This window comes from Tupaia chinensis, unplaced genomic scaffold, assembly GCF_000334495.1.
Source record: "Tupaia chinensis unplaced genomic scaffold, TupChi_1.0 Scaffold000443_1, whole genome shotgun sequence".
NCBI classification, from domain to species: Eukaryota; Metazoa; Chordata; class Mammalia; order Scandentia; family Tupaiidae; genus Tupaia; species Tupaia belangeri.
The window spans coordinates 454,143-469,173 of NW_006159948.1; the positions used below are offsets into that span (position 1 = coordinate 454,143).

The 15,031-nt window shown below is 45.5% G+C and overlaps 2 protein-coding genes and 1 non-coding gene across 3 annotated transcripts in view; 1 reads left to right on the plus strand and 2 right to left on the minus strand.

Moving 5' to 3' along the window:
* The window catches only part of HUNK (hormonally up-regulated Neu-associated kinase), a 149,099-nt gene extending 141,635 nt beyond the window's left edge, over window positions 1-7,464 (minus strand). The window contains exons 1-2 of the mRNA XM_006155282.1: window positions 7,316-7,464; window positions 5,219-5,296 (exon numbers count right to left, since the gene is read on the minus strand). Coding sequence (XP_006155344.1) covers window positions 5,219-5,296; window positions 7,316-7,464 — 227 coding nt within the window. The remainder of the gene's footprint in view (window positions 1-5,218; window positions 5,297-7,315) is intronic.
* A 2,738-nt stretch (window positions 7,465-10,202) lies between these two features.
* LOC102499633 (alanine--tRNA ligase, cytoplasmic) lies at window positions 10,203-11,117 on the plus strand. Its single transcript, XM_006155260.3, has 2 exons — window positions 10,203-10,389; window positions 10,818-11,117. The coding sequence occupies exons 1-2, from the start codon at window positions 10,258-10,260 to the stop codon at window positions 11,100-11,102; spliced, it is 417 nt and encodes a 138-aa protein (XP_006155322.1). The 5' UTR covers window positions 10,203-10,257; the 3' UTR covers window positions 11,103-11,117.
* Window positions 11,118-14,116: 2,999 nt separating this feature from the next.
* On the minus strand, window positions 14,117-14,278 carry LOC114009043 (U1 spliceosomal RNA). Its single transcript, XR_003550517.1, has one exon. It is a non-coding gene; the product is annotated as a U1 spliceosomal RNA (small nuclear RNA).
* Window positions 14,279-15,031: the final 753 nt, after the last annotated feature.

Here is a 15,031-nt window from a genome sequence, read left to right on the forward strand (position 1 = left end):
GGCGGCCGCTCCCGCCCGAGGGAAGCGCGCGGCGGGCTGCAGGCGCCCTCTGGAAGGCAGCAGAAGAAAGCCCCATTCAGTTTGAATTTGCAGAAATGTAATCCGCTCGCGGGCGGCGGGAACAGATGCGAGCTCCACTCCGCAGCCTGTGCACTTTCAAATCCCTGGTAGCCCCTCCTTCCCCGCGCGCAACAGCCAAACTCGACCCTCGCTGGAGAGGGGAGGGGATCCGCGGAGTGGGTGGCGGAGCCACCTGAGCGACAGACAGGGGGACCCTGCGCGGCCTCGGAGACGCGCGCTCCCGGGCCGCTCTAGTCGGGCCGCCTCCGGCTGAGCCTCTCGAAGAGATTCTACGCTTGGGCTTTCTGGGCCTTTAGGGCGGTGAAATCCACCCTAGCCGCACCCACCGGCAGGGGCGGGGAGAGAGATCTGAACCGCGAGGACTGGGTTGAGTTAGATGCCCAGCCCAGACCCTGGCACGAGGTAGGGCCCCCTGGGCCCCGGATGGATGGATGGATTGGTGGGAGGTAGGGAGGTGGCAGCAGACGGATTGCTGTGTCTAGAGCAGCAGCAACAGTAGTAGTAGCAGCAATATAGGAACCAGGGCGTTTGCAGCCTCTGCCTCGTAGGCTTACATCTTCTTTGCTCCTCCTGAGCCGTAGCGGACGATTGCAGGACCAAGCCCACCGGCGCTTTTGTTCTGTGCGCGCGGTGACTACTCACCTCTCATAAACAACCGCAGCTGCCATGACGACTTTGACCCTCTCCAAGATCCCCAACGTCTTCAAAATGAAGAATCAATCGTGTGAGAGAGAAGCCGGAGAGTGGTTAGAGGGAGGCATGGACAAAATGCTACCTGTTGAGGTGCCCGCGCGTAATGCAAACTTAACCCCTAGTCACGCAGCATCAGAGCTGAAAGGCAGGATTCGTTCCTAACAAAGTTCCTTTCATTGTTTACTCCTCGAGAAGCCTGTATGGCCGGCGTCAGCCCTTGTCAATGCTTTGCGATGGAGGTGGGGAGGGGGGCACCATGGCGTGGTACAGCTGTCATTAATCCAGTGTCTTGGAGACTAGCTGACCGATCTGGAAAGTGACCCAGAGAAATGCCTGTTTTGAATAGGTCTCATTTTGATTACGCTGCTATACTCCTGTATCCTACATATTACAAGTCACCAGCCTCACTATTGTTGCATTCTGTGGGTCATCTCACTGTTACCATTTCCCAATATTAAAGACACTTTAAAACGGTTTTGTTGTTGTTGTTGTTCTGTTTAAGGGACTCCTTTGCCCCCACCTTGCCTCTACAGTTTCTGCAAGGTTCATCCAGTTCCGCCGGTATCTCTAATTCTGTAATCAAACGTTAAGAGGAGATGGTGACTAGGGCAGAACCAGCAGAGATGTCCAACAAGTGCCTCATGAGTGAGAAGCATAGACCTTCCCTGGAGAAAACCATTCTGACTCTTCCACCTGAAAAGGTTTGGGGTTTCCCACAGTGCTGTTATTAACAGAGGATGACTTAAAAAAATTAAGACATCAGCTCTTTATTTACAGATTTATTTATTATGACTTAAGGTAAATTTCAAACGCTGTTCATCCAAGTATATTTAGTCTAAAAAAAAGGTTCCACAACAGTGGTAGAAGGCAGGCCAGCCCGTGGCCTGGTGGTCAAGGTGGCTAAATCCTACATGGCCAGCTGGATGGTTCAAGACCTGACTGGTGGCTTGAAAAGCACATCAGGTTCATATCCATGTCCAGAATCACAAAAAGAGGGAGAAATGGAGGAGAAAGGATTGAGGCATGATCATGCCTGATGGGGGAGGGGCTCTCTCTCGCTCGCTCTCTCTCTCTCTCTCTCTCTCACCCATGTGCCCTCTGGGGGGAAAAAAAAAAAACCCAAGGTGGAAGGCATTTACAGTGAAATAGAGATTTTCTTTCCTTCTAATTATCCTCTTGGGGTGAAGGTCAGGAAAGAGGTGAGCAACAGAGAAAATCCAGGCCCATTAAATCTTTGTCAAGCCTGCTTCCTGGGTTTGATTCAAGTTCACTGTTAATTTCATCAGCTTGGATAGATGCCTAAGAAAAGTCCAAATCCTACCCCTGCCTGGTCTTAGTAACTGGTGTTTGAACTACAGGTCTTTTTCTCTGAAATAGCCTTATTTAACAAGGAATAACCTCAGATATTCAATTCTATAAGACAAATTGCTCTCAGATATGCAGAAAGCATCTGATTGAATAGCAATAGTCCATCATTAAAGATCTCCTAGTAATCAGCCCAAACTAAATTTCTAGATTTATCCTTCTTTGGGGTCCCCCTGGGCACTACATTTCAGCTCTCTTAATCTGGGATCAGGCTCCCCCACCTCCACACCTTTGCCTATGCCACACCATCCCCCAAACTGCTGTCTTCAACCCATTTCAACCTAAAACAGATGTACCCTTTCCATGAAACCCTCTCTAACCAATGAGCAGCAAGGTCATCACCCCTCTGTTCTCTCTTACTACATACCACTCATTTCACGTGCTTTGTATGTATTACTTACTAAGAATGCCATTATTCTCTTAGGCTCATTGAGGACAGAGGCCTGTCTTAGTCCACTATTGCATTGCTAAAAGAAATACCTGGGACTGGGCAATTCACAAAGAATAGGGACTTATTCAACTCACTATTCTGGGTACTGGCAAGTTCGAGAGCACAAGGTCTGCAATCAGGTGAGCCCCTGGTGCTATGTCACAACGTGGCCAGCAGAAGCCAAGAAGATGCCAGGCACAGACGGAGAGAGAGAGACCTGGAGGCAGCCATCTTCTTCTCTTTTTTTAATCCATTTTTATTTTTTAATTTGACCTGAGAGAGAGTTTATAACAACCCACTGTCATGGGAATAACCTCCTCCTACAAGAGCTACAACACACTCCCTCTTGAGAGACAGCATTCATCCGGTGATGGGGGTGGTTCTCCCATGATTCAAACTTGCCGACTAGGCCATACCTCTTAAAGGTCTCCCATTATACTGGGGACAGAATTCCAACACGTGAACCTTCGGAGGATAAACCATTAACAAAACGAAAAAAGGGGCTTTTTCTAATGTTATCTAATGTTATTTTTATTTGCTCTACAGAACCTAGCACAGTGCCTGAGACATGGTCATTGTCTGATAAATATTTGTCAAGTAAAAGAATGGAAGTAATCATTCACTGATTCTCACATAGAGTTTTATTACTTCTGATGTCCTTGGGGAGACATTACTAATGACTTTTTAAGAGCTTCTTTAGTTACATTGTTACTTGCCTGTGAGGATCAACAAATATAATCATTTGTCTTGTCAAAAATGGGTCATTATCTAACTTGGGTTAATCCTTTGAAAAACATTACCATGTATCGCAGTGTGCTGGGAAACCCTCACAAGGCTTCCCCCTCCCCTTGGGGCCAGCAGTTGGTGTAGTGGTTAAGATGCTGAACTCCCACATGGCTGACTGTGGTTGCTGTCCTGGATCCAGTGACTTGAAAAATCACACCAGGCACGCGTACATGTAAGCCCAAAATCTTGAGAGAAGACTGGAGGAGAAGGGATTGCAGCATGGCCTTCCTCCCTAGGGCTGAGTCCTCACTTTCCCTCTGTTTCTCTCTGTCTCCAGCAGGTGCATGTGCCTTGTGGCAAAAACCTAAAAAAAATAAATAAATTTTTAAAAAAATAAAAAAAAAACCTTTCTCCATTCTTGTACCAGCTGCTTTCTTCCCCATCTCCTCTCTCCGTATGGCTGGAAAACTGTCTCTGTGCTTCCACAGAACGCCAGCTAGAAGACCCAGCTGGAAGCAGACAAAGACAACTAAGAACAATCAGGCTGGCACAGCCAAGAAGCGCAAGTTGGCTAGAAGGGGTTGGACGGGCAGAAGCTGGCTGAACACTTGAGAAGGAACAGATAGCAAGGCAATGACATCAGGCATGAATAAATGTTGGCTAGAAGATGTCCTGAGAACTCTATTGGTTCTTCCTAAGCAATTCATCCCCTAATTAACGGAGACTGGACTTGAATTCGTGTCCCCAGAATTCAAGTGCTTTTTTTTTTTGTTTTCACAACATCCAGCCGTTGAAGGTGCACGATGCAAAGGCTGAGGAACAGAGGCTTCCTCAGCCATAGGATTGGTGTGCAAATGCAATGCAGTGTGCTCCTGGAGAGCAGGCTGTCATCAGCACCCCACAATGAAGTATTTCTCTAAACGAGGATCGGAACAACTCACCTCGCTGCACTCCTGTTTCCTTAGCCTGTAGAACTGGGATCTTAAGGAACTGTGAAGGGTTCAGATGGTGGCACAGCAGTAAAACGCAATGCTCTGCATGATTGACTCACATGGGAAGTTTCCATCCAGAGACCTCCTTGAGTGCACCAGGCACACACGTGCCCATGAGCACAGGTGGCTGAACTGGGAGTGGATTGCAGTACAAAGAGCCTATGGTAGTGCTGTCTCTCTGTCTCTGTCTCTCTCTGTCCATCTCTCCCTCGGTGTCTCTCTTGCACAGGGAAGAGACAAATTAACCTTTTTTTTTTTCCTTTCAGGTTTCTGTCATAGAATGAGTGCACTTGCAGGAGAGAGACAGTGAGTGGGAAAGTGAGAAATCATCCCCTAAAATGTATAGCCACATTGCAATCCCTTCTCCTCCATTCTCCTCCTGGAATTCTGGGCTTGCATACACACTCAAGGCACTGGGTCTGGGTCTTGAACCAAGACTGGCCATGTGAGAGCCCAGTGCCTTAACAAGTATGCCGCTTTCTGGTCCCAATAAATAAACTTCTTTTAAAAGGGAACTGTGGGAGCCAGCAGGTAGTGTAGTGGTTAAGGCACTGGACTCCCACATGGCCGACTGTGGTTTGAGTCCTGGACCTGGCAGCTTGCTTTCTCATTTTCCCTCTCTCCCTCCCTCTGTCTCTCTCTGGTCAGATAAAATAAATAAATAAATAAATAAATAAATAAATAAATAAATAAATAAACAAATAAATAAAATAATGATGAATAAAATTGAATAAAATAATATTTTTTATAAAAAGAACTGTGAGCATTAAATGAGATTATACATGTACTTAGCAATTGCCAAGCACACCATAAGCACAGGGACAATTTTAACTCTCACATCTTCCATCAATACTACTATCGTCACCATAACACTGAGAGAAGTCACTCAAGAATGCCCAGAAGCCACAAACACAACTGCCCTGTCACTGACAAATCATAAAGCTTGGTCTCCAGGTCGATCTCTTTCCTGAATCTACAGGCTATGGCAACCCTTTTCATCTCTACCAGGCTGTGGGATAAGATCTCAGACTTACTCTGAGCTCAGGAAATTCTCTCTCCCTCTCTCTCTCTCTCTCTCTCTCTCTCTCTCTCTCTCAAACACACCACACATACACACACACACACACACACACACACACACACCTTTACTAGGACTTTACCCAAGTTCACCTAACAACTAGAAGACACATTTACTTCCTCTCCTTCCTGGCTTTTATAAAATCCATCAGCAAATTCAATGGTCTCTCCCTTTGTTCAAAGCACACCTACCTGTGACCACTGCTCATGACTCTTACCTCTGTCACCCTATTCAAGCCCCAATCCCTTCTCTTCTTCTAACTGGTAGCCACTGCTCCCACACGAAAGCCAAAACCACCTTTGAAAATGGTAATCAGGGGGCCAACAAGTAGCTTGATGATTAAGGCTCTGGACTCCCACGTGGATGACTACAGTTTCAGTCCCGGACCTGGTGGCTTGCTTTTTCACTTTCCCCCAATCTCTCTGTCTCTCTCTGGTAGCACACATGCCCTGTAGCAAATTTTAAAAAATAATGATGATGACGATGATAAATATAATTGGATAAATTATACAAAATGGGAATCAGATCATATCGCTTCCCTCCCCAAAACTGTTCAACAGACCCCCACAGAAGACACTCCACTGGCCTTATCCTGATGTGGACTCTCTCTTCTGTATCTCTCACCTCCTAGGGACCAACCTTACAACCTGCTACTCTTCCTCCAAGTCACTCTGCTTCAAATTCTTTGCCCCATTATTCCCTCAGCTGCCCTAACAAAATACCTAGCCTGGCGACTAAATGGCACTTATTTCTCTTGGTCCTGGAGGCTGGAGAATCCAAGATCAAGGGACCAGTGGATTTAATATAAAGAATTAACTCACACAATTATGATGGCTGAGAAGTCCAGCTGCATTCAGGTGCCAGCTGCTTCAGTCCCTGCAAGGTCTCTTTTTCTCACTTGCAAACAGCGATCTCCTCACCATAGAAGAGAGACACACGCAGAGAGAAAGAGAGATCTGGTCTCTTCTTCTAATAAGGACAGCGATCCCTCCATGAGGGTCACACTCTCATGACTTCAACTAAGCCTGATTATCCCCCAAGGATCTCACCTCCAGCTACCATTACACTGGGGGTTTGAACTTCAACATATGAATGGGCAGGGGGTAGACACAGACATCCAGTCTACACTCTGCCAGCAGCACACTTCCGTATCTTCTGAGTTCCTCACTTCATTCCAGACTTTGCTTGTACTACCAGAAATCGGGGGCCCATCCCAGGTTTCCTCATCCCCACTCTATCCCCACATCTTGCTCAGCTTTTCTTCATGTCTTTCATCACGAGCCAACAGAAGAGTGCACATTAGTTCATTGATGAGCTCGCTCGCGCTCTCTCTCTCTCTCTCGCTCTCTCCTATTTAAGGTTGATGAAGCTGGGGACTTGTGTCCCAAAGCCCTGTGTGTCTGGTACATTGCAGCTGCTCAGCAATGCCAATATGCAGCTTCGTCTCACCTCTTAGTCTGTCCATGTGAGAGTAGAGGAAACTCCTGGGCTTTGTGTAGGTGGTGGTTTCAAGCCACTGAGCTGATGGTGTTCACAAAGAAAATGGGACATTCTTCAAATAAGAGACTGATTGCTTCCCTAGGAGAGCTGGGTGCTTATCATGGCTGTACCCCATCAGCTCCCAAGAGCTGAATGTAATGGCCGTTCCAATAGGAAAAATGTATCCCCACCTCCCAGCTACAGAGGAGCTTTAGGCCTTGATGTTCGGTTTCTTTCTCCAAATTCCAGATAGAGGCTACGGAGAAGAAACGGAATTCAAAATACTCTCTAAGAGGAGGCCATCACACATACTTCTGTGGACCATTGATCCAGCATGCGCTTCTTATTTAAAAGTGGCTTCCCATCTACGTTAACATCAATGTCATCTCTGTGGTCCTACAAGGCCCTGTGCGTTCTACACCCCACCCTGTGGGACCTACATTCCCTCCCTTAACCGGACTCCCAACTCACCTTTTCCTATTCAATTCCACTCCATCACACTGGCCTGCATAGGGGCCTGATCTCTGGTGGACGCTTCGCATTTTCTGTTCCTTGGAATATTTTTCACCAAAATCTGTAGAACTGACTTCTACATCTTCCAGTTTTTGCCCATATTTCATCTCTCCTGTGCATCTTTTCCCCAGCCTTTCTCTACACTGCGTATTTCCCCCAGACTGCTCTAGTTCCCCACACCTCCCTCTCTATTCCCCTTTCCTCCTTCCTTTCTGCCTTTGTCTTGCCGCCTAACAAACCATATCACTTCCTTATTATTTAGATTATTGTCTGTCTCTCTCACTAGAATGTTGGCTCCATGAGGGTGGGGCTTTGGGTTAAGTGTGCCATGCATGGTGCATGGCCCTGGGAAGTATTCAGAGCAAATCCATTGTTGGATGAATTTGTGATTCACAGTGGGAAGACCCCTGCAGAATGGGAAACTATAATAAACTAGAAGACAGAAAAGAGATGCAACACTGAGTCTCTCTGGGAAAAACACATGTCATAGGGTGTATTGGGAAAAAATCAATATTTATGCCACAAAGATAAACTTCCAAGACAAGTGCCACATTTGTCTTATAGCAGGATCAGAAAGATTTTTCTTAACCAATATGGCTTATTTATGGCTCTGGCTGGCTGCTAACTCTTGTTCTTTTTTTTTTTTTTCTTTCTTTCTTTCTTCTCTTAAATAGAGTTCTTTGCCATAGGGTTTGTACATTCACCAGACAGACAGAAAGAAAGTGAGAAATCATCTCCCAGCGGGATGGCCACACCACAATCCTTTATCCTCCATTCTCCTCTCAGGGTTCTGGACAGGCATGCACACACACCTGGCATGAGTTTCAAGTCATGGGGACTGGGACTCCACCACGGTCAGCCATGTGGAAATCCAGTGTCTCAACTACCATGCCACCTGCTGGCCCCCTCCTGTGCATTTCTTTTCTTTCTTTCCCTTTCTTTCTTTTTTTCCTTCTTTATTTCTTTTTCTTCTTTTTTCTGTCTTTCTTTTTTCTAGAGAGAGAGTTTTTTTTGCTATTTGTGCTCATCAGAGAGACAGTGAGAAACTTTTTGCTATTTGTGCTCATCAGAGAGACAGAAAGAGACAGAAAACAAGATATCACCCCCTGGGGGATGATCATGCAGCAATCTCTTTTCCTCTGTTCTCATCTCGGGATTTTGGACATGCATACACACCCAGCATGAGCTTTAAGTCACTGGGTTCAAGACTCAAACCACTATCAACTATGTGGGAGTCCAGTGACATAACCATTACCCCATTTGCTGGTCCCCTCCTGTCTATTTCTTAATGGGAATCAGGCAAGTCAGCAGCAAAAATGGATCTGCAGTGGAACCTACAGACTGAGAATCTATGACGGGCAGCTATACAATGTCCAGTGAGTAGAGAGGTGTGGTAGAAGACGGGGCACTCTGGAACAGAGCCCACTCACCATCACAGGACATGACATTTAGGCTGACTGCAGAAGCCTGACTGAAATTCAGGTGGACAGAGGCAATCAAGAAGAGGCAGGTGACGCCCTGCTTGTTGATTTGGCTCTCCTTATCCTCCACAGATCAGAGAAGAGGCCCAGGGACTCACAGAGAGAGCTACCGTAGCCCTGAGCAGGACACTTGTCTTTGAGCATCAACTTTCTTCATCTGTAAAGGAAAGAATTTCTCTCCATCATTACTAAGTTTCAAGACTTTTGCCAGGATAAAATGAGGCAAATATATGCTAATAAAGTATAAGCTGTTTTGGTTATTGCTTCTAAACAGTGATCTTCAAAAGAAGTGGAAAGTGTCTAGGACATGAATTAGAGAACAATACACTTAAAATAAAATGAGGAGTGAATGGCTGAAAAAAAATGGCTGTTCAAGGCCCCTTCCTTCCGTAAAGGAAACCTTCTAGTGAGCATTAGCATGGGATCAAAATAACTCCATGCTGTATGTCCACTGTCATGGGTCCACCCACATAGATGCCTTTACCTCAGACCTTTTTAACTCTAATCTCCCAGTTTTTCTCCTTCCGGGCTCCTGATCTACTGGCCAATTCATCTGTTACCGCTAACGAGTCTGTGTGTAGATAGAACATAGATAAATGGGTAGATATAAATAAATCAATAGATGATAGCAGATAAACAGCCATATGATAGAGACAATAAAGAATAGAAAGATACATAGATAAATGACTGAGAAAAAATAGATCAATAGATAGATAACAGATCGGTCAATAGATAAAGAAGGAGGAGAGTGGGAGGAGGAAAGGAAGGGAAGAAGAAAGGAAGGAAGGGAAGTGAGATATTCTCTATTTACACCAGCTAGATGTCGATGACCAGGTACATTACCAAAGCTCCACCAATCAGGGTTTCCCTGTGTCTTTAAGGCCCATTCTGAGTGCAGCCGTGATGCTGTCCCTTCTACTTTTGGGCTTGTACACATACACACACTGTGCAAGAACCACCAAGCTCATGCCTTTTCCACCTCTATCAGTGGGTCCTCAGTGGTACCTTCCAAATGATAGCCACAGATGTGAGCTAAGGCAGAGAGTCTGTGCAACAGCAGGAGGGCTCACAGGGGTCTGGGCTAATCGTCAATACTGCTGACTTGGACCCTCGGGCCCTGCTCATGTTTGATCCCAGATGCAGTGCTCAGTAGATCCCATCCATCTTGTAATAAATGCTACTTAAACCCAGTCAGCCTTATAACCTGATGAGTCTGACAGAACCCAAGCTGTGCATCAGTCCTGGAGGAATGGTCACTTGGGATCACATATCCAGATGTTTCATCTCTATTGAGTTCAGTGTAGCACACCAAGTGATCCTTTCTTTTTTTCTTTCTTTCTTTCTTTTTTTTTTTTGCATTCCCTTCGAGCAGTGTTTGAGAGCACAGTGGCCACGGTGCTGGCTCTGCGCAGGGAGAAGATGTTTGTGGCAGAGGTGTTCACGGGCCAGGAGTGTGGAGTGGTGCTGGACAGGACCTGTTTCTACGCCGAGCAAGGAGGGCAGACCTACGACGAAGGCTACCTGGTGAAGGCTGACGACAGCAGTGAAGACGTGAGCCCACACTCCTCCTTAGCCAGGGAGGGCCAGGCGTGCAGCCGGGGGCAGACTGGATGGGCCTTTGTTTGGTTCCACGGTCCACGTTTCCGAGCTGAGGGAGCTGCTGCTCGTACCTGTTGCTCTGCAGCAGTTAAGTGCCCTCGCAGGAAGATCCTTGGGGCGGCAGCTCTGAAGGGCAGGCGTCCTTCCACTCAGCTCGGCCTCTGCCCTGCCCTTGCCCGCTGTGGTCTGGGATGAGCTACCTCGTCTCCCCAGGCTTCCCGTTCCATAGGGTGGCTTTGGAATTCTCTAAGATGCTCCTTAGAATGGTGTGTGTACATGCGTTTAATTTCTATGATAGCATTAATGGTGGGTGTGTGTGTGTATGTAATCTACATGTGATTTATAGAAAATTTATTTATTGGTCTCCTCCTGACCTGTAGAAAACCGAGTTCACAGTGAAGAACGTGCAGGTGCGAGGAGGGTACGTGCTGCACGTCGGGACCATCTACGGCCACTTGAAAGTGGGGGACCAGGTCCGGCTGTTCATTGACGAGGTGAGCTCTCTGTGCTGGCACCCACTGGAGCGGATTTCGCTCAACTCCTCCCTTGGCTCCCCGTGGAATTATACGCAGAGTGCAGGAGTCGATTCCGGTGCGTTCTGTGGGGTGCAGCCGTGTGTTCAATCTGTACGTTCCCAAGTCAGTATTCGCCGTGAGTTGAGCTGAGACCCTACAGACTTGTTTACATGGATTGCTTTAGAAAGAACTACTGGGACCAGCAGATGGTGTAACGTTATATCCCTAGACGCCCATGTTCAAGTCCCAGACCCAGCGACTTAAACTCACCCCGTGGGGCCGGCAGGTGGCATGGAGGTTAAGGGCACTGGACTCCCATATGGCCGACTACAGTTTACTTTCCCTTTCTCTCTGTGTCCCTCTCTGAGCAAATTAAAACAAATAAAGTTTTTTTTTTTTTGAGAGGTTTTTCACTATAGGGCGCGTGAGCTCGCCAGACAGACAGAGAGAGACAGAGAGACAGAAAGCGAGAAATCACTCCCCAGGGGGGATGGTCACGCTGCAATCCCTTCTCTTCCATTCTCCTCTCGGGATCTTGGGCATGCACGCACACGTGCCCGGCGTGAGTTTTAAGCCACCGAGTCCAGGACGTGAACCACGGTCGACTACGTGGGAATCCAGCGACATAGCCATTACGCTAACTGCTGGTCCCCCCAAGTGATCTTTTCTGATGAGTGTAAAGTTTTCCACTGCAGATGGCATGTTCTTGCTCTAGAACCTGGGGGGTCTGCTTTATAACTTCCTCATGGGACTTTGCCCCACTGGTATTACAGGTGACCTAAGATCTGCTGGATCATTTAATCCACTGTAGCCTAGATCTACTCCAGAGCCCTTCTCTGGACCTCATCTACAGCTGGCAGCCTTCTTCATATCCCAGTCTATGGGTTAGAAGAGTATTCTTAGATATGAAATATGCCACTTCCAGAAAATATAGGACCTACCAGCTTCCTTCTTCGTTTTCCTTTACTTGGGAGCCGATGCCTCAAACCACTGGACTAGGAAATAATAGTCATTGGTTCTCATTTTGGAGGTTGGCTACCATATCCCCTTTCTCTTGAGTATGGTTACCTAAGCAAGTAGCCATAGGTTCCTCGAAGGAAGGACTGACCAGATCATAACCGTACATAATTGCCATAAAATGATAAAGTTCCTCCTGAAGACCTTATCTTTGTTCTGTCAGTGAGCCTCAGGTTGGAAAGTGGGCCCAAGTGTGGAAATTGAGCCAAATATCATGATTTAATTATTGGGCAACTGCCCTCAACTTCCCAATCATCCTTTTTTACTTCTCCTAGTTTATTAATTAAATAATACTCTTGTTTCCTAGCCACTTCTCTCATCCCTAGGTAAATCACCTTCCAAAGTTCTCTGTAGGTGAGGCCTCACAGTCTGCCATTCAGTTTTGATGCTCATCACAATAATTGCACCTGCCTGGCTTCTGGTGGTTCGGCATTGCCATTCATCATCTGTTATTTCAAGATCCTGGCAAATCGACTGATCCCAGTGAGGCCAGTTCTGCAGTGCAATCTCCTACCATCAGCCCTGGGAGAGCCACTGCCCAGTTTCTCACTGACGATGGTGTCTTTCTCTCTAGCAGCCTCTTTAGTACTTAGGGAAATGGGAAATAGTGTGCATTTACCTCCAAGAGAATGCTGATAACAGTCAAGGAGGGAACTCAGGCACCAAGGTAAAAAACAACTCCATGGAATTGTGCTAAGAGGAATCATGGGACTTTTTTTGTCATTTAATTTTCATTTGAGATAATATGGAAAAGAGATGCTATCCATGAATTGAGATAGTAGAATGATTCCATTTCAATATTTCAATTTATTTATGCTACTCATGAACCTCAGGGCTTCCTAAAATTTTAATTAAGAATTCAGGTAGCCTAGAAATATCTTTCACAAGTTTTTTGGACTCTTCGGGTGTGGTGGCGCCCACCCTATGGCAAAAACAAATGTTTTGGACTCTAAATAGTATCAGATAAGTCTGATGTGGGCCTGAGCCTCTGCATAGGAACTATGAGAGTATCTAGAATTCTTTCCAGGTTGTAGGAGAAAAGCTAAGGCACAACATCTCATGACATCATGAGTTTTAACTGTAACCCATCATCAACAGGGGGTCAGCATTTTCTCAGAGGACCCTGGATCTGATAAAAACAAGGAGAAATAGGGCCAACTCAGTTAAGGGAGCTGGATATCACATGGCCAGCCCAGCAGTTCAAATCCCAGCCCTGGAGGCTTGAGAAACACACTGGGCACATACACATGCATGCTCAAAACCCCAAGAGGGTGAAGAAATGGAGAAGGGATTGCAGCATGACCACGCTCCATTGTGAGGTGCTTTCTCCCTTTGTCTCTCTGGTGAGCACACATGTCCTATGGCAAATAAAAATAATAAGAAGAAATAGCACAGACACTTCTAATATCTACTGTTGTCTTTCAGAGTCCAGATGTCTCACAAACCCTATTGATCTCGTTCAGCTTGGACACCATGTTCCAAGAGCATAATCCTTGAATAATCCAAGTCTCTAAAGTTGTAGCTGATATAAAGTATGAATATCTTGGGACAAAAGAAATTTGTTTGGTCTAAGAAAAAAAAAAATTGCCAGAATCTGTTGAATAAACTTACATAATTTTAGATGTGCAAAATTTTAAGTTTCTTTTTTTTAAAAAAGGACCTCACGTCATTAATTATTTCATCTTTTTAAACTCATTTTACCGTCCCCCCTTCAAGTACAGCTTTTCATCTTATTCCCAGAACCCAGAGAAAGTACCATTATCTCTACCTAAGGTCCGAGGGGGGGAATGAGGAAACAAGGTAGTAGTGACATATCCTGCAGGTAAGCTGTGACTAGAACGAGGTTCAAACTATTTCAAAGGATTTCTTGTGACACTAGAGCTCACTTAACTGACACAGAAATAGAACACGTTAAAAGAGCAAAATCCTGGAATGACTTAGTAGGAAACCTCTACCGAACAAAGATCTTTTAAGTGTTCATTAGACGTTGGTGTCAGTAACAATGACAATGTCACTAAAAATGAACCCTGATACAAAATGATAATCTCTTGCTACTATAATACCATCAAAGAAAACTACTATAAGTCATTCTATTTTCCTTTCCGTTTGTTGTTGTTGTTGTTGTTGTTGTTGTTGTTGTTTAATCAGGGGAAAGTGTGAACGCAGTATTCCACTAGCACAAATTATGCAGTCGAACTTCCCACATTTGGAGAAATCGCAGGGGTCAACACACCCAGAGTGCAATGGATAAGCCCAGCCCTAGAAAAACCACCTTTGTGATCATGGTATCTCCCCAGCCAGTTAAGTGTAAAATCATTCCACTTTCAGTGTAAGAACTAGAAGCCTTTAGTACTGTATTCCAAAGATATCATTTTCTCTACGGAAGATAGATACATAGACGTTTTGCAAGTCACCTTCCTGGCACTGTTGAAGTAGTTAGACATCATACCGGCCAGGCTAAATGTTAGATACCATGAAACAAAACACAGAATGTGCAGCTTTTAAGCATGTGGAACTTATATAAGTTTAAGGAGAGTTTAATTTTATGAGGGTCATAAATTATAAATGCAGTTATATTATATATTCTATTCTATTCTCCATTCTTTACTCTGCAACTTTAGGAAGACTCTGAAAATTAGATTATTGAACCCAGCTGCTGTGGTGCAGCAGTAATGCTCATGCCACTATGGAAACCACATGGAGACCACAATTCAGATTGTGGGTCAGCCTAGAAAATATGCCAGGTATGCAAGTGAGTGTCCAGGGTCTTAAGGAGCTGGACAGCTGAGGGAAGGGGATCACAGTATGATCCCCTGTTCAGAGTGTCCTTTCTCTCTCACATGAGTGCTTTCTGTCATTAAAAACAAATAGCTTATACACCAGTATAACACCCAGCACTGATATAACCAAAATCATGCAAAAATGAAAAAGAGACAAGATCCATAATGACCTTAAAACTCATAGAATACTATCATGTTCTAAGATGAAGCACTACATTACTATCTCAAAACTAAAACTTGAATTTTCTCTTGGTGTACCTCTAGGCTCCAGGGTTTTGTTCA